General features: G+C 41.1%; 1 long non-coding RNA gene and 2 gene segments (V, D, J or C); 1 reads left to right on the top strand and 2 right to left on the bottom strand.

Moving 5' to 3' along the window:
• Positions 1 to 242: 242 nt before the first annotated feature.
• On the bottom strand, positions 243 to 17,371 carry LOC109199583 (Ig kappa-b4 chain C region-like). The segment is given in 4 exon segments: positions 243 to 728; positions 2,396 to 2,471; positions 2,815 to 2,820; positions 17,343 to 17,371. Coding segments are annotated over 4 exon segments (417 nt in total).
• On the bottom strand, positions 5,723 to 7,048 carry LOC109199567 (uncharacterized). Its single transcript, XR_002059902.2, has 3 exons — positions 6,920 to 7,048; positions 6,760 to 6,830; positions 5,723 to 5,949 (listed from the first exon to the last, which is right to left on the bottom strand). It is a non-coding gene; the product is annotated as an uncharacterized LOC109199567 (long non-coding RNA).
• Positions 10,984 to 11,509, top strand: LOC109199566 (Ig kappa chain V region 3381-like). The segment is given in 2 exon segments: positions 10,984 to 11,040; positions 11,148 to 11,509. Coding segments are annotated over 2 exon segments (384 nt in total).
• Positions 17,372 to 19,279: the final 1,908 nt, after the last annotated feature.

Raw genomic sequence — 19,279 nt, 5'->3', positions numbered from 1 at the left:
ATTCATGTAACTTTGAACAAACATAAAAATAACCTGTATAATTTTCAAACTCCTTTTTCAGCTTTTGCCAAAATGCAGATCTCCTTAATGGTTCTTTCAGCCTGTGTTTTATTTTACCAGTGTAAAATAAAAACATCATGTTGGAGTGCAGCGTTGGTCTAAATTCTTGTAAATGAAAAATATATTCATCAACTGCAGGTTTGTAGATTTTAAATAAAATAAAATGTCTGATTCAACCAAAATTCACTTTGCAAAACATCTTTATTACCTAAAACATGGATGTTGTCATTATGAGAAAGAAAATAACAGTTTTAGTCTTTATTTGTTCTTAAAAAATAAAGATGGAGAGACAGTTACAGAGTTGAGAATGAGAGCATTAAACCAGTATCAGGTTGAGTCAGGTCAGGACTGGGAACACTGGACTCTCCTCAGTGGCTCTGAGACCAGAGTCTGGCAGCCCTGGGTGGCCTCACAGGTCACAGAGCCCACCTTCATCCAGCGGTCTGCAGGGAGCCTCAGGGTGCTGCTCCAGCTGTAGAGGCCGTCATTCTGCAGCACCACGGGGCTCCTGCTCTCCTCCCAGCTGATGCTGCCACTGCCATCCACCTTCCAGGACAGACTCCAGTCTGAGGGGAAGCCCTTGTTGGCCAGACATGTGATTGTTGCAGTCCCCTGCTGTAGCTCCTCACTGGAGGGGGGCAACACTGTCAGGATGGGACGGGTATCACCTAGGAGACACCAATCAGCTTAGAGCACAGGGAGCACACAGCTGTCAATCAAACCACAGACAGTCGGACACCTTTACTGTAAGAGCTGATTTTCTCCGTTAAGAAGTTTCTGTCAGGTGTTTTTTCTGCTCCACCAGTCATTAACTCACACATTGTTTCACTTCCCTTTAAGAAAGCTCTCATGCATATCAGCACAGAGAGAATCATCACACAGTTTGACCTGAAATATGTTCAAACTACACTGGAAATAAAAGAAGCAGATGTGGCAACATTTACAAAACAAGTTTAAAATCATCACTATTGTACATGACTTACATTAATATTAAGTGGAAACAAATACATAGAATATATATTCAACGACACAAAATGCTCTTCATGTATATCTAAAACAATTTTTAAAATTCACACAAACTCAAAGTAATTTCAAACAATACTTGACAGTTCTTCTTCTTTATATTATTGTTTGATTTTTTTTTCAGTTTAATTTGACTGAAATGTAGTGTCAGGAATAGAAATATTTTACTGCTATTATGTGCTGCTATTTTTATAATCATCATTACCATTTCATGTTAATAGTGATGTTGCATTCAGAGCCACTCAGATGTTCAAATATATTGGTATTATATTAGTTTTTATTACAGGTTGTTATAACCACTGTAAATTGTTGAGTTGAATCTATAATTTTAGATGCTTTTCTAATGCTTCGATAATCTTAAATGTTTCTGTGTAGACTGCAGAGACAGGAAACGCGTCTGCAAGCCATGCTCTTGCAGAAGTGAAACCGAAAGCAGAGTGAGTGCAAGTTAAGAGCAGGGTGTTTAGTATGCATTTATTGCGGATTAAGCCTTAAGTAGTTGTGGTAGACTGAAACAGTTGTTATATATTTTACATATAAGTCAAGATCATTACACACAGGATGGCCTTAGCCTGGTTGGTTGCTTAAGTTGAGGTCAACTAAGGTTCAGGAAGCAGATGCAAACTCTGCACGTACAGACAGACAAATAGTGAGAGGTCATGACACGTACGCAGTACACAGCATGCACGCGCCCCTGCACGTGCACGCACACACAAATTAGAGAGACTCATTTAGTAGGCAAGAGTTGAAATACGTTTTGCTATGGCTGCAAAGTCGAGGCGTACGTGGTAGTCTGTTACAGGAAGTCCACCTGATCGGGGAGATAAGGAGGCGCTCATGGAGCGACAGCGAGGATGGAGACAGGAAGCATCAGCCGTCGACACGAAGATGATGTTCTATGTTAAAAGTCATTGTGGTTTTGGTGTGACGTATTTCTGCCTAGTAACAGAAAAGGGGGCTGTACTATCTTAACCCCATAAAACAGTTGTCTGAATATGAGAAAGACAGTTCAATACTGATTGGGTTGTTGAACTCACACATGTGTCATTAAAATGCCGTCTAAGTACACCAGGCTGGATCTGTGGTTATTTTTAGATTCCCTCTCTCAATATATTTTTGAACCTTAACAGTAGACATAACATTTTGAGAGAGCAGATGTGAATCACCCTCCATGACATAAGAGGATGATAAAAAATTCCAGCATCAAACTTCTCGTAAAGCTACGTGCTTTTCTCTCAAAATCAGAAAAGAAATTGTTAAATGAACTTTAATAAAAATGAAAGTATTTGATAGTAAACCAGAATAAACTTACTTCCAACATTCAGTCTGGTTCCTCCACCAAAAGTCGCCCACAGTGATACAAACTCATTGAGCCGCCGTACAAAAACCTCTAACAGTCAGAGAGGCTCTCTGACTGTTAGACTGAACTAAACCTACAAGCCCTCAAAATTCGGCAATTAAAACTGTAAATTAAAAAAAAATCTTCCTCTGGATTCCTCTGAATATTTGAACTGATTAAAATGTATTTTTAATTATCACTAAATCTTCATAATTATACTTAAAATAAGGTATTTTTCCTGTCACACCCAGGAGACAAGTCAAAGAAATTAAGAGAAAAATGCTTTTAAAATAAAACAGGTTTAAATGTGACTTACTTCCAACATTCAGTCTGGTTCCTCCACCAAAAGTCCACCACAGTGATACAAACTCATTGAGGCGCCGTACAAAAACCTCTGACTGTAGAGAGACACGGCTCTCTGACTCTGAAACAAACAAACTCAACAACATAATTCACTGTTTGCACAGCAGCCATGACTCAGCTGATATGACTCCTTCAAATACCATCATACAAATATTAGTTTAAATACATTTCAATCCATGAGCTTTTGGACGATTGCATTGTTTTTTTCCTGTCCCGTTCGGCACTGAAGCAATCAGAATTATTGTCTGAAGGCCAAGAAAAATTCTCAACAGATTTATTTTCTCAAGTGTATCATTATGGCTTAGCCATACTGGTCCACTTGATTCATCTTTATTATTTTTTTATTTTTAAAATGATTACAATCGGAACAGATATAACCGGGGGATCGTAAAGAGAAAGACAGATAAGAGAAGTTTAGGAAAAGGAGAGGTAAAGAAAAACAGAGGGGAAGAGGGACAGTGAGAAAAGACAAAAGAAATCCGCGATATCACTTGCTGGAAAAAAAAGAAGTAAACAAGCAAAAAGAGAACAACACAGTAGGGAGACCACAGCAACAACTAATTAAGCATAAATAAGAGTAAATAATTAATGCTGAATGTTACTGAGCAGCACAAAAGACCCACAGCAGACGATATGCTTAGAGGCAGCATCCAAGGAAGCTAGTGAGTGTCTGTGCACACCTGTGTGCGTGAGTGCGCTTGTTTTCAAAAGGTTTCTCCATGTAACTATCTAATAGTAATTGCGGGAAGCCATAGCACCGCCCCCCAGGACATGAAGCAAGTATGGAGGACATCCAGGGCCCAGACATCTAGATTCCCCCCAGAGCACAAGAGCCCAAGGAGGACCACTGGAGGGGCAGCCGCGGCACCCTCCCAGAAACAAGCTGGGGAGAGCCCCAGACGGGTGTGTGTGTGTGTGGGGGGGGGGTCACCCAGCAGCCAACGTGCCAGCAGGCTCCGCTGGTAAAAGGCTACGTGAGAGTGTACTGACGACCCTCCACACCCCGGTAGGGGCCCGATGGAGCCAAGGGCGCCAGGCCCCGGCAAGCAGCCACCAGACACCAACAACCACTAATGTACCAGCAGGTGGGGGCCTCAACCACTGGCAGGGAGTGTATTGGGGGCTGAGAGGTGGAGTCTAACACCCAACCTGACATATAAACATAGACAAACAGGCAAACACAGACACAAGCATGCATTCCCACCATCATGAACACACTCTTTTCTTTTTGCTCCTTGAGGAGGCGGATGTAGCTCTCTTGATACACCCCCGGACCAGTGATGGACTTAAAGCACGACTGTAAAATTCAGATGAAGTCTGTTCGTCCTAAACAACATAACCACCATCATCATCTCATGTGGCTACCCAAACCCGGCGGCAGCAGCTGGACACTTGAAGGCCGACGCCGACGAGAACAACAACAAATTCTCCTCTGACAGTGACAACGAGACTCCCTGACTCTCTCACCAGATCCCTCAACTCCACCTGCGTAGGCTGTGGACTGTTGATCTTAATTGGGCGAAAAGACACTTTCTCAGGCTGAACACAGGACACACATCCTCACACGCACACACGTACACTTAGACAGATACCCCCCTCCCTGAACCCATCGCCTCCCATGCTTACCTCCCATCCGATGTAGACGGAGGTTCAGCATCACTTTAGGTTGCACAGAGAGTGCACCGTCCTTGATGCTGCTGTGTACATTAGCATATTCCCCTGTTGCTTATCTTGTGTTTTATGGTGTTGTGAAGATAAATGTGCTTTTGTGCTGAGAAGTTTTGGTTTCTGTTTTCTCTTTCTGATCCCCCATTAGGGATCAGGATGGGCAGACTTTCTTTTTCCTCATCGACTGCCCTTTTGTGTTATACATTCATTGTTTTCTTTATGCTGCCTGTTCTGTCCTGTCTCCCCATTGTGATGTTTGTGTATTGTATGTGCGGTTGGAAAGGTCCAATTTTGCTGCAGGCAACTGCAAGTGACAAATAAAGGCTTCAATCTATCAATCAATATACAAATACTCAGCACTCACACAACATAGAGACAAACAGAAATGAACACTGTACACACACTCACACTCCCCAAACATCCTCTATACCCCCCAGGTCCAGGTAGGGTCACCGACAAGATGCCCCTGGGATCCCTGGGACACACAGTCCCCTCCACTACAATAATTTAGCGATTCACGGACACTGTCAAAAAAGCTACTCTGGATAGTGTTGGAATTGATATTTTTTATATTGTCATTTGTGCTTAGAAACATGGAATCATTTATGCTTAGAGATATATAATCATTCATATGCTGATAAAGTATTTTATCCTTATTTGGTCTGATAAGGATTCTGTGCACACTCTGTGCACCCTGAGATGAGAGGAAGCAGCCTCGACCTTATAATTTCCATTATAGCTTTAGGAACCAGACTGCTCTGTTTCTAAAAGTGCAAGACTTCACACCTTTAAATGTTCGTTGGAGACATGACCTATTGCAAGTTCCTGTTTTTATAGTTTAGCGAGACGCTTACTTCTGCTTTTCTGCATACCTCATACACACAGTTAAAGTTCATTGAAAGGTCGTATGTCTATGTATAGTATGTGTAGCACGTGGGTTGAAGTACAGTACCAATGGATAATTACCAAGGTAATGAGTAATTTGGGCTACTTTCAGAAGATTAAGAACGACTCTTAGAGCTCTGGTACATGAATGGTAGAGAAACCAGACAAACACAGTTGTGTGGCTTAAAAGTACTTTAGTGATGTTAAGCCTTTTAAAAGAATTTTGTAACCAACACTGAATTACAACAGGTTTAACAGAACTTCAAGTATAAAAATTTCCCCCAAAGTAGCAAAACAATAGAATAAAATAAAATTGTGCACAAGTAAAAGAATTAGTCTTTTAAGTCCAAATGGTACCGGTGGGGCCCATGACAAACGGGCGTATTGCATTAGAGTCCGTCCAATGAGGAGTGTGTGTGTGATTGTCTGTCCTACCGTACTACTTGTACAGTAGAGGATTGTAGTCCATCAATGTGCAAATGAGTGTGCGTGTATATGTATATCGTCTCCTAGGATCTTGGGTTGGCTCGCCATCCAGTGAACACTGGAACACTCTGGGTTCTGGAATCGCTGACCTGATCTTTGGATTCATCCCATATAAAAAACCTGACCTATAAACAATGGTCAAATATATGTCACGAACAATTTAGGAATAACTCTCACAAATTAAACTAAAGTAGTGTCACACTGCAGTAACTACTATTCAGATCAGCTATCATCAATTCAATCACCATCAGTTCAGTCATGTTGTACAACATTAAAATATCAAGGTTCAAAGTTCAAAGTATCAATATCCAAAATTTCACAGTATCAAGGTTCAATACTTGTTTGTAACCTGCAGTAACATTAAAGATTATCTACAAGGCTTCAAACATTCAGGAATTATAGTCACCATATAATTCACTTTCATTGTAAACATTAATTACATCCATCAGAATAAACTCACTGTACATATATATATAATCACAAATAAATAAGTATATTACCCCTTTTAAGAAATGGAATAATATGCAAATGCTTATCAGAAATGAACAAAGTGCAAATAATCAATTTCAATAACACGTACACACAAGGACTTAGTCCACAAATAGGAACATTAAAATAGACGTGCTTAATCCCGCTTGTACCATAGGCCTACTAGTACAAGTGGAAATACACTAAAAATTACCTACAAGTATTCAATACTGAGTATTGTAAAACAACTGATTGACATTAAAAAATTAAACAGGAAGCAGGATAAAGTCTGCTTACAATTATCTCTCATAAAGTTATTTTTAGCTGCTTTAAACATTTACAGCTTTTCACATGTTAATGACTTGGTTAACGATCTAACTAGCATAACAACAGTGCGTTTCAGAGACACCCAACAACTGTACCCACACTCCGCACATCACGTGTTTGATTAGCCACATTTAGCTTACCGCCGTGGAGTGGATGCTCAGCGTTTACGTGAAGCCACAGCTCAGTAAACCTTCCGGTTTCGCTCTGCCCTCTACGACAACAAGTGCAAAACCATACTTTGTGAACAATATCAGTTTAGATGGTATTTTAACTCGTTAGAGGTTAATTTCTCCAGCTTACCGATAACAAAGTTTTAGTCCGCCTGCTCTGTTCGGCTGTAGAAGCAAGAGACTGCAAACTTGGGAGCTGGCACTAAGGAGGGACAAGAGCTGCCTAGAGCTTCACCGATTGGTTGACATGCGAGGAGTAGAGTAAAACAATAGGCTCTCATCAGAGCTCATCAACCCTCGGAGAAACTTAACCTTTGTTTGACCAGAGCATATCATATATAATCTGCGTCCCTTCCATGTTTAAATAAATATTTTGATCTCGTTTCACTTTCATTAAACAAGGACAGTAAGAACAGGAACAATGAACATAAAATGTTTTACCTTTTCTTCTCTTTTGTTTGAGATGATTTTAGGAACTGGGTTACATATGGCTGGAAACACACACACACACACACACACCCACACACACAGAATACAGACACTGATGTTGTTCAGAGATGCCTGCTTAAGAATGTCCCGTGTATTTGTAATTTCATATTCATGAATGATTGCTTGCTGACAATAAAAAGGGCTGTAGCGAAGGAATCAGTGGAAGTGGGCTGAGTTCAGGTGATGGAATCTTTTCCTCCACTTTGGCTGACTTCCCTCGCGAGCCACAAAGACAAAGAGCTCTGTCTTGTTTTGTTTTGTCGTGCAGTTATTGGTTTCGTGTTCCAGCGGGGTTTGTGCCTAGATAAACCCAACAGACAGCATCCTTTAATAGAAAAATACATTTAAAATTTTGTCTCATCTTTGTAACAGGAGTTTGTGACAGTAGTTTCCAGGAACAGGAGAGATGACCTAAATTCAGGACACACAGAAAAATCCCACCTTCATCCAGTGGTTTGCTTTGAGCTTCACGGTGCTGATTCAGCTATAGAAGATCGTTCTGTAGTGTCCCGGGGCTCCTGCTCTCCTCATCACTGATGCTGCCACTGCCAACACTGTCAGTCATCTTTGTGACAGCCTCAAGTCTGTGTGGAAGCCCTTGTTGGTCAGACACATGATGGTGGCATTTCCCTGCTTCAGTTCGTCACTGGAGGAACCCAGCACCATCTAGATGGGACAGGGGTCACCTAAGAGACACCAGTCATCTTAGATAACAGAAACCACAAGTTGATATTTAGCTGTAAGATGCTTTTTTCTGCTCCACCAGTCACTAACTCACACTTTTTCACTGTTTCCAAAACAAATCCAAAAACCCCAGAACAAAACAAAGATTTCTTTCTGTAGAGAGCAACATGTCTGTGACTTTTTAATTGCACACTTTCACAGGTAATTTTAAAACTGGCAATTACTGAATTAGTGAAAACCTCCAGAGCAGTTTTTTTGCAGTGTAGGTACATTTATAAAGGTTTTAAGGACTTTATTCATGGTAATATTACAAGAAACATTAGTAATATTATTCACTTTCTTAATACGGGAGCTATATTTAAAAATAAGTTTACACATATTTGCAATAAACAGTCAAATAATCTGATTCTTTTGTCAACCATATAACAACATAATAAACGTCTGAACTGAGTTAGTATAAATGCCAAAGGTTTTAAAACAATTTCCCTTAATACTGTAAAAATGATTGATCTACTGATAAAAACACAAATTATCCAAGTCCCAGTTGGATTCACAGCATTTCCATAGAGAGTGTCTGTACATTAGTAGCACCAAAGTCCTGGACACCATGACTCAGCCTGGAGCAGGGAGCTCTGCTCTGGGGGACACTGTCACCATCAAATGGACCAGTCATAAGGTCTCTGTATCAGACTGTTTAGCCTAGCCTCAACAGAGGGATGGAAAATCCTCCTAAACTTTCCATTTATTACACTCGCACTAGAACATCAGGGATTCCAGCTCGTTTTACAGGCAGTGGATCAAACTCTGACTTCACTATGATCATCAGTGGAGTCCAGGCTGAAGATGAAGGAATGGTAAATGGTACATTGACTGGTTCTTATATAACACTTTTCTACTCAGCTTGAGCAATCAAAGCTCTTCATAAAACGCCTCATTCACAGACGTTCATATAAACACTAAATTCTATGCCTGAGTGCTTTCTATCTAGCATTGACACAAATGTTCAGCATTTTACTCTCACCAGTCAGAGAGTCTAAAATATTTGAAACTGTAGCCTTTTGTGTTTGTCAATGATCAATATCTGAGTAATATTATTCATAATTAGGCACTAACACACATGGTGTCTTGATGCATGCTCAATCATCTAGATAAGTAAAACCCACAAGGTTGATTCGGTTCATCTGGATGTAATGTTATCAGCAGGAGAAACGTTTCGTCACTCATCCAAGTGACTTCTTCAGTCTCAGCTGACTGCAGGTTTCCCCAAACCTTATAAACAGTACATTTGCATAATAACTGAAACCAGCCCAGTGAATGAACAATGGGCTGGGAGGTCAGTTCGTTGATCATTAATATGCAAATTCTCATGACTAGGGATGCACCGATCCCGATACTGGTATCGGGTATCGGGGCCGATACTGTAAAATGTGTGCGTACTCGTACTCGTAAAAGTCAACCGATACCATGAACCGATACTTATGTAGCCCGGATGGGAATTTGGGAGTAGATACTCATAATTCCCATGGACTTGAACGCCACATAAGGTGTTCACAGTTCACAGAAGAGAACGGCATGGAGAGATGCACGAGGTTAGCTGAACCAAAGTGAGAGACTCGGCTAGTTTTACTGAGGTTAACTAGCACAAAAGAGTGTGTGACTAGAAAGGTAACCGTGTGAGAGCTTCGCAACAGAGTGTGGGTGAAGTGACTTTTTGTTTCAACGGTCGCACCACCGTGGAAAACGATGTTTCCAGCCATGACCGCCGAGGCTAAAGGCTAGCCCGGACTGCTTGGTTGCGCCACGGAGGCAGGACTGTCGGAGAGCTGGACAGTGACTGGCTAACGCGCTGTAGCAGAGACAGCATCGGGTCCGCAGGGAGTGGATTTAGTGTGGGACTGGTGAACGGCGACCTACCGAGCAACGGAACTGTAAGTCAGACTTTTGTGCTCTTACTGGGGAGAAGAGGATTTTTCTCCATCGTCCGGCGTGAGCAGCAAACAGGCCTGCAACAAGTGTGAATGTGAGTGTGTGTGGGGCCCATGTGTGAATATTGTATGTTTAGTGGATTTATATAACGTGTTTTGGAGTGTATATTAGTGAGTCACTTACCAAAAGGTGATAACATAAGTTGGGTTGTTTAATATAATTTGAAAGGGAATTATTTCATTTATACAGTGTATTTCATTTGGTTAAGGAATTGGAATATCATTTGAGTTTAAAAAAGGGATGTGTTGTACAGTATTTGTCTCTGCCCTTACGTTCAGTAAACGTTTCGTTTGTGTTAAAGAGTTGTCTGGGGTCGTTTCTTTACTACTGGTTAAGTTTAACTTGTGTGTGGTAGAAGTATCGGTTTTTGTACTCGGTATCGGCAAGTACTCAGATCCAAGTATCGGTATCGGATCGGTTTGAAAAAATTGGTATCGTTGCATCCCTACTCATGACCATTAATAAACAGCCAATGATCAACGGCCATGAGTAAGACACACGGTCTGGTGCAAAGATTCAGTAAAGTTCTGACGATGTGCTGCTTATTATTTTATGCTGTAATCTTTATAGTGTAGTACAGAGCAAGATGAAGAAATGATGACTTTCTTCGTGCAAATATTTACCTACTGTATTGCCAGATTTGAAGTATGTCACAGAATAGCCTGCCCAATCCTCACAACCAAAGCTTGCTCAGCATAAGATGCACAATGTAAAACTTCAAAAAATGCTTTTAAAAATAATCAACAAAATACAATTTGCTGATTTTATGAAAAACTCAATGGATTAATTAAAAAGAGAAAGAGGAAAAAAAGATGTAATTACAGCAGACAGAAATACCAAATCACTGATTCTTGAACACAGAGTAAACCTTTTATAATGGACAAGGGCATTTCCATGATTTCCATAGAGAGGCACTTTGCATCAGCAGCACCATGCTCCAGTGCTCTGGGAGAGTTTATAGTCCTGAGTGTTGAACACTGGATGACTGACAGCTGTCCTTCATCACAACAGAAGCCACAGAAATCCTCCTCATCAAAAACATGACTTTGATCTGCGTCCTCATCTGGACTCTCCTCTGCTGCTGCTTCACAGGTAAAGTCCAGAGAATCAAACTCCTCTCCTCTATCAACATCTGTCCCTCTGAAATGAAGCCCACAAAACCATGAAGCTGCTTTATGTTTTTGTCTCTGTATCCTCAGAGTCCAGAGGACAGATCACAGTGACTCAGCCTGGAGCAGTGAGCTCTGCTGTGGGAGGATCTGTGAGCATCAAGTGTAGGACCAGTCAGAATGTTCATGTTTGGAACAACAACCATCTTTTATCCTGGTACCAACAGAAAGATGGAGGAGTTCCTAAACTGCTCATTTACTATGCTAGCACTCGACAATCAGGGATTCCAGCTCGTTTTACAGGCAGTGGATCAAACTCTGACTTCACTCTGACCATCAGTGGAGTCCAGGCTGAAGATGCAGCAGTTTATTACTGTCAGAGTTTTCACTATCCTAACAGTCAGAATGTGTTCACACAGTGAAAAACAGTCGTACAAAAACCTACCTCAGTCAGACTGAACAGAAACTGAACTGACTGCTGCAGCTGGAAGATACTGCAGAGACTGATACAGTTCACTGAGGACACACACACACACACACACACACGCACACACACACACACACACACACACACACACACACAAAATAAAGCCATTCAACACAAATATGTGTCCCACTGCTATCTCATGCATGTTGTTTTCAACTTGCAAATATATAATTAACTAAAGAACAAACGTGGGCCAGTAACAGATACCAGGATGAATCTTAGTCATAACCTTTGATGACCGCAGTGGAAAAAAGCCATAACCTCTAATCAAGTGTCAGGGCTGTCGCCAGAGCGTGGAGTGAACCCAAGACAGACTCCAAGCTGTGATGTGGACAATGACTTTATTTACAATGATGTAGAAACACAACAGTAGTGGATAAAATGTGATTCGGGGCAAAAGAAGTGTAACATAAACTATCACCCACATTGCAAAATTGGTATGGCCCTGATCTGGCCCACACAATGTGCTTACACATGGCCCACATACCGCAAAGAATGACGGCTCTTTGGTGGCCCAGACCTGGTTTGGCAGAGTTGGCTCACACATGGGCCAGCACAAGGCCAGTTGCAGACACACTGCTGGTCCTGTGCTGGCCCAGAACAGTTTCAGCTCTGGCCCCAGATGTCAGCCTAATTTGTACCTTAATCAACCCATGTAATAACAACATGTGCCGGAATAATAATAGTGCAAAAATAACATGATGAAACTCTGTTCAGACAGTGAATGGACGGATTCTTACATAGTCTTATATAATATTTTATCAGTATTTATTCCCATTGTGAAATGAGTATTTTAATCAAAAGAGTATCAATATTTATGCTTTTAAACCCATTTTTAACACTGGGTTACAATTGGATTAGCAATGAATTTAATAACGCTCTATATTAACAGTTACACACTATATAGAACAACTTTATAGAATTATATTTGTTCGCAGATGTTGGCAGCTATCAGTGAAGAGTTAGCAGCTTTTTTAAAAAACAAAACAAGACACTTTTTATCCATAACAGCAAATGAACTGTACAACAGAAAATGCAAATGCTATTTATGGTCTCCTCACAACAGTGATAAGAAAAATAAACTGGGCCAATATGGCATGTTTGTTAATACAGAGACACACATGTTAATGTGATCTCTGGTCTCCAAGTGTCCAGCATTCAGACGGCTACCTGAGGACACGCTTCATGTGAGTGAAAATCTGCTCACACAGATATGTAGAGCCAAATACTTTCAAACTGCCTTTGCAATGTTCTGAAGACAGTTAAACTTGACAGGTAGTGATGTCCAGCAGGTGAAAATGCAAGCTCCATGAACATGCACAGCTGTGGATTCCAGCTGCGTTCGTAGTTTTGCAAACCCCCAACAGAGTCGAGCTTTTCAGTTCAATAAGCTGCATTTCGATGTCTTTTGTGTCCAGCCAGTTCATGTGAGGTAAATCCAGCTGCTCATTAAAGCTTTCTGGTTTGATTAGAAAAGAAAACATTGGTCCATACACCTCAAAGTCCTGAAAACGCATCGTGAATTCTGTCTCGAGTTTATGGATGTATCCATGTATTTCCGCGGTGTTAATGCTGTGCTGAGCTGAAAGCTCCTGAAGCATTTGAAGTCGCGGCCCATGTCACCTCTACTTGCGGCCCACATAATGACTGAAGAAATATTTTTAAAAAAATTCTTCAAAAAAATTATTTAATATGAAGGTAATACGCAGAGTTTTACAGGCATAGCCCTAAAGAATGTAGCCTCATGGGCAGTGTAGTCCGTGCTGCAGGGAGAATGGACTGCCATATCTGTTATGTGTCTGTGAGCGTGAGGGAGGGAGAAAAAGACAAGTCAAAAAGTACGAGTCTTCACTGAGCAGAAACGGGAGATGGAAGCATGTAAATATAATAATAACCACTGCAGCCAAAAAGAGTGCCTGACGAGCCCAGCTGTAAGTAAGCTATTAAGACTCGATCGTACACTGTGTTCCGTTGGAGCAGCCTTTCAACGCCTCTCTCTGTCTCTCACTAGCAAAGTTGACCCAGACAACAAAGTAAAGCTAGTTTTTGGCTACGAGCCCGACACGAACCCGAAGTATCAGCCAGAGGTCCCTTTACTACGGTTCGGAGCCGCGACCCTGTTTTATATATAACGCGCCGAATAGTTTTCTATATGAGATCGCTGCAAAAAGTGCAGCATTACCTAATGTCCACCTACTGTTACTCATTTATATTAAGATTTAAAAATCTAGTAAGATATTGCTATGGCGAGTAGCCTTCAGTAATAGTAATAAATCACACAGCAATGGTACATTCATGTAGTTGTAAAAAGCATGATAATATATTAAGTAATCCAAAGTATTCAGAATACGTTACTCTGATTGAGTAACTTAACGGAATACGTTACAAAATACATTTTTGGCCAAATACATTTGAGGTATTCTGTTATCTGTAGTGGAATACTTTTTAAAAGTAACCTTCCCAACACTGCCACCGCCACCTCCAACACCACTCCCAGGAAGGTCCCGAAGCACCGAGCCCTAGTTAGTCAGCCGACTCCAGGAAAGCGCTTCAGAGACGATGACGTAAGCGAGGCAAGGGGGGGGCTCCATGCTAGGCTAAAAGCTAAGGCTAATCGACCACTGCTACCCAGCCTCTTATTGGCCAACAAGAGGTTCCTGGAAAACAAACTCAAAGAACTATGAGCCGGGATCACAACTCACACATAGGGCTACACCGTGTCAGACTGAGCAGTCTGACCACATCTCTCTGTTCTGGCTTACAGGCAGAAACTGAAACAATTGAACCCTGTCATCAAACCTGTGAAACTCTGGACCCCAGAGTCTGAGCGCATCCTACAGGACTGTTTTGCTCAAACAGATTGGGATGTGTTTCAAACTGCAGCCACCGTGGAGGACTTTTCTGTCAATAGACAGGACTATGCTGAATATGTGACTGGGTACATCAGCACCTGTATTGACAATATTGTTCCCACCACACAAGTCAGAAAGTTCCCCAACCAGAAGCCCTGGATCAGCAGACATACACCCTGCCATGACACCAGCCAGTCAGAAGTGCCAGCTTGATGCTGGATCCGGGCCAGACCTGTTTTCTATATGCCTGGGCCACATAAACCAAACTACAATTGGACCAGATGTGGCATTGGAGAGACCAAACAGCCACTTCATAAACACTATATAAATAAAATTGAATTGAATTGAACTGTGGAGAAGATCATCAGGACTCCACTGCCCTCTCTGCATCTACCATCGCAGAGTCCAGAGGAGCTGCCTCCATCCTCAAAGACTCCACACACCCCCAACATAGACTGTTCACTCTTCTGCCCTCGGTGTGAAATCTAGAAGATCCCGACTCAACAACTCTTTCTTCCCCACTGCTACCAGACTCTTGAACAGCTGACCTATTTCAACAGTGATAATAATTTTTGCACATTAGGTCACCTTGCATATTAAGCTCACAGCTCTTTTGCACACACATCTATTTCACACTTAAATTTTGTCTTCATTTATTTATTTATACTCTTGGATTTTATATTTCTATTTGCATATATTAACCGGACATCTGTGTGTGGGCAGCAAAGAAAGAATTTAGTTGCACCGGGAAATGCTTTTTCTTTGTACATAGGAAAATAAACACTTTGAATCTTTTTTAAATTTAAAATTTTTTAAATTTTATAACTCATTTTTCAGCATTTGCCAAAATGCAGATTTTCTTACAGTACAATACAACTTTATTTGTATAGCACATTTAAAACCAGCGGTACACCAAAGTGCTTTACAGTAATACAATAATTTAGAGAAAGGAAACATTAACAGGGAATAAATACACCAACAGGTGGAGAGTACTAATTAGCCGCAGCGCAGTAAAAATATGTAAAAGAAAATACAAAAGCAACTCGACTAGGAGATTATTCAGTAATAAAATAAAATAAAATAATTAAAACTACATAAAAGAACATTTGCAGGATACAAACACTAACTAGGGAAGGCTAAATTGAATAAAAAGGTTTTCAACTGTGATTTAAAAGACTGAACTGATTCAGACTCACGAATAGCAATAGGAAGATTATTCCAGAGTTTGGGTGCAGCTATGGCAAAATCACGATCCCCTCTGGTCCTCAACCGTGCCCTAGGTTGCACTAAGAGCAACTGGCCCGTTGATCTCAGTGCTCTACTAGGAGTCTACAAGCTGAGAAGTTCAACACGATAGCTGGGAGCAATGTTATTTACAATTTTAAAGGTAAGCAATAGTAATTTAAAATCAATACGGTATTTGATAGGAAGCCAATGCAGGTCAGCGAAGACAGAGGTGATAGAATCAAACCTGCCAGTTCCAGTTAAGAGGCATGCCGCCGCATTTTGAACAAGCTGCAGTCTGCAGAGAAGGGTAGATTGGAGGCCAAAATAGAGGGAGGTACAGTAGTCTAATCTAGAGGCAATAAAGGCATAGATAGGTTTCTTAATGGTTCTTTCAGCCTGTGTTTTATTTTACCAGTGTAAAATAAAGACATCATGTTGGAGTGCAGAGTTGGTCTAAATTCATGTAAATTAAAATTAAAAAATATATTCATCAAGTGCAGGTTTGTAGATTTTGAATAAAATAAAATGTCTGATTCAACCAAAATTCACTTTGCAAAACATCTTTATTACCTAAAACATGAATGTTGTCATTATGAGAAAGAAAATAACAGTTTTAGTCTTTATTTGTTCTTTAAAAAGAAAGATGGAGAGACAGTTACAGAGTTGAGAATGAGAGCATTAAACCAGTATCAGGTTGAGTCAGGTCAGGACTGGGAACACTGGACTCTCCTCAGTGGCTCTGAGACCAGAGTCTGGCAGCCCTGGGTGGCCTCACAGGTCACAGAGCCCACCTTCATCCAGCGGTCTGCAGGGAGCCTCAGGGTGCTGCTCCAGCTGTAGAGGCCGTCATTCTGCAGCACCACGGGGCTCCTGCTCTCCTCCCAGCTGATGCTGCCACTGCCATCCACCTTCCAGGACAGACTCCAGTCTGAGGGGAAGCCCTTGTTGGCCAGACATGTGATTGTTGCAGTCCCCTGCTGTAGCTCCTCACTGGAGGGCGGCAGCACTGTCAGGATGGGACGGGTATCACCTAGGAGACACCAATCAGCTTAGAGCACAGGGAGCACACAGCTGTCAATCAAACCACAGACAGTCGGACACCTTTACTGTAAGAGCTGATTTTCTCCGTTAAGAAGTTTCTGTCAGGTGTTTTTTCTGCTCCACCAGTCATTAACTCACACATTGTTTCACTTCCCTTTAAGAAAGCTCTCATGCATATCAGCACAGAGAGAATCATCACACAGTTTGACCTGAAATATGTTCAAACTACACTGGAAATAAAAGAAGCAGATGTGGCAACATTTACAAAACAAGTTTAAAATCATCAATATTGTACATGACTTACATTAATATTAATTGGAAACAAAAAAATAGAATATATATTCAGCGACACAAAATGCTCTTCATGTATATCTAAAACAATTTTTAAAGTTCACATAAACTCAAAGTAATTTCAAACAATACTTGACAAACTAAAGACATCAGAGATCATATTTACATATATTTTTTTCCAGTTTTAATTTGACTGAAATGTAGACATAACATTTTGACAGAGCAGATCTGAATTACCCTTCATGAAATAAGAGGATGATAAAAAATTCCAGCATCAAACTTCCTCTAAATTTTCGAGCTTTTCTCTCAATCAAAAATCAGAAATGAAATTGTTTAATGATATTTAATATAAAGACAGTATTTGATAGTAAACCAGAATAAACTTACTTCCAACATTCAGTCTGGTTCCTCCACCGAACGTGTACCACAGTGATACAAACTTATTGAGGCGCCGTACAAAAACCTCTGACTGTAGAGAGACACGGCTCTCTGACTCTGAAACAAACAAACTCAACAAAATAATTCACTGTTTGCACAGCAGCCATGACTCAGCTGATGACTTCTTCAAATAACATCATACAAAGTGAGATGAATTACAGTTAGATCCAGAAGTTTTTGGACAATGACACACTTTCACAATTTTACTCTGTACATCAACACAGTGGAGTCTGACTTAAACAGTTAGGATGTGACTGAAGTGCAGACCTTCAAGGCCCACAAAACTCAGTGGTGGCAGATTTATTCTCTTATGTATTAATCACATATTTAATCATATCACATTAGTGATAGTAATATCACTTTCTTACTTAGTTGTGTGCATGTGCACTACAAATAGGCCTTATGCTCTATAACACACGGTGTCACAGTGGGGACATTGTAACGGGAGACATTAAACAGATAGTGGGACTCCTCCTTATCAGGGATGCAAATTCTTAGGTGACGGCTAAGCAGAAAACAAGGTCATAATTCTCTCTGTGAGGAGGGGGTCAAGGATGAGCTGGACTGATTCAACAAAAGGACTAGATGATACAGTCCCTGATAATGCATTGCTTTAAATGGAGAGACTCTTGAGGGATGGCTGTTTTGAGGAAAGGCAGCCCAGAAACTTTACCAGCAGCACACATCGTTTTGTGCCTCAACTTTTGGTCTTTTACCCAAGCTTTTTTCCTTGGTTAGGTTTAGGGATTAGAAATCTGATCTACATTATCATATTAAAATTTGGAACACGTTGTCATTAGTGGACCTTGGATTCATCGGGTGTTTCTGCCATTATCACTAGACACCCTTATCCAAGGAGGCCCTGCCAGGGTTGATCAGGCCCCGGAGTCACTGGTTTGTGTTAAATTGTTATTTCTTCTATCTTCTGTTTAGTTTTCTACAGTTTATTTTCTTCTATCTATTCCCTGCGACTGAGAAATATTTATGAAGCCTCACTTCTTCAAAGGGATAGAAAATGTAATAGAGAGAAGTAAGACAAGATGGATAAGATAGGAGAGAGCAGAGAGGAGAGCCGGAAGGGGGGCGCCCAATGTGGCTTCCCACACCTCCCCGCCGGCTCGGGCTGTACGCTCTACCTCCCCACTGCCTCCCAGAAAAGGGAAGAAAAGCAGAGGGAAGAAGAGCAGAACATTTTCCTTTCCTTTCTTTCATTCCTCCTTTTGGTTTCACTACCATGAGGTTACCTGCACAGTCCCCAGGAGGCCCTGAGAAAGCTGTATCAGTCAACCAGCAAAACTTCTAATGCTATGTTTTACCCCTTTGACTCCCCCTGTTGAGGCAGGCCCACCAGGGGTCGATCAATCCTGGGCGTGTATCTCACGGTTAGCTGACTGCCTTAGCTGCCCAAGTGATGTCAGCCCTTTTTAACCATAGCCAGCAACTGGTCCTCTCAGCAGTGTTAGCTAATTCTCTTATAGCCTGCCAGCATATATCTCTATACTGAAGGCACAGAGATATATGATATGCTATGGAATGTTATTTGTTTCGAGAGTGTTTGGGAAGGTTTAACAATAATTCAGGGCGGTGTCCTTCCTCAGAAAACTGTTTGGTGATCGTTTTCTCCACATTGCAATTTGTTAATTAAATCACTTCAAAATGCTCACTGGGTGTATTGCAGGTTATTGTTAAAGTCTAAGGGGCTTGGAAAGAAAAGTGTTTGAACTTCTTTAAGTTGCTTGAAGACGTTTCATCTCTCATCCGAGAAGCCTCTTCAGACTGAGAACCTTCACAGACGTTATTGTTAAAGTTTCCACAACAACTCCTTATCCTTTAAGGGCATGAGAAGTTTTTGGAGTTCAATTTTGTATCAGCTGGTTAGGAATCAC

This window comes from Oreochromis niloticus, unplaced genomic scaffold (assembly GCF_001858045.2).
Source record: "Oreochromis niloticus isolate F11D_XX unplaced genomic scaffold, O_niloticus_UMD_NMBU tig00000736_pilon, whole genome shotgun sequence".
Classification (NCBI taxonomy): domain Eukaryota; kingdom Metazoa; phylum Chordata; class Actinopteri; order Cichliformes; family Cichlidae; genus Oreochromis; species Oreochromis niloticus.
The sequence above is the reverse complement of the archived record's forward strand: the minus strand, read 5'-3'. Positions and strand labels throughout refer to the sequence as shown.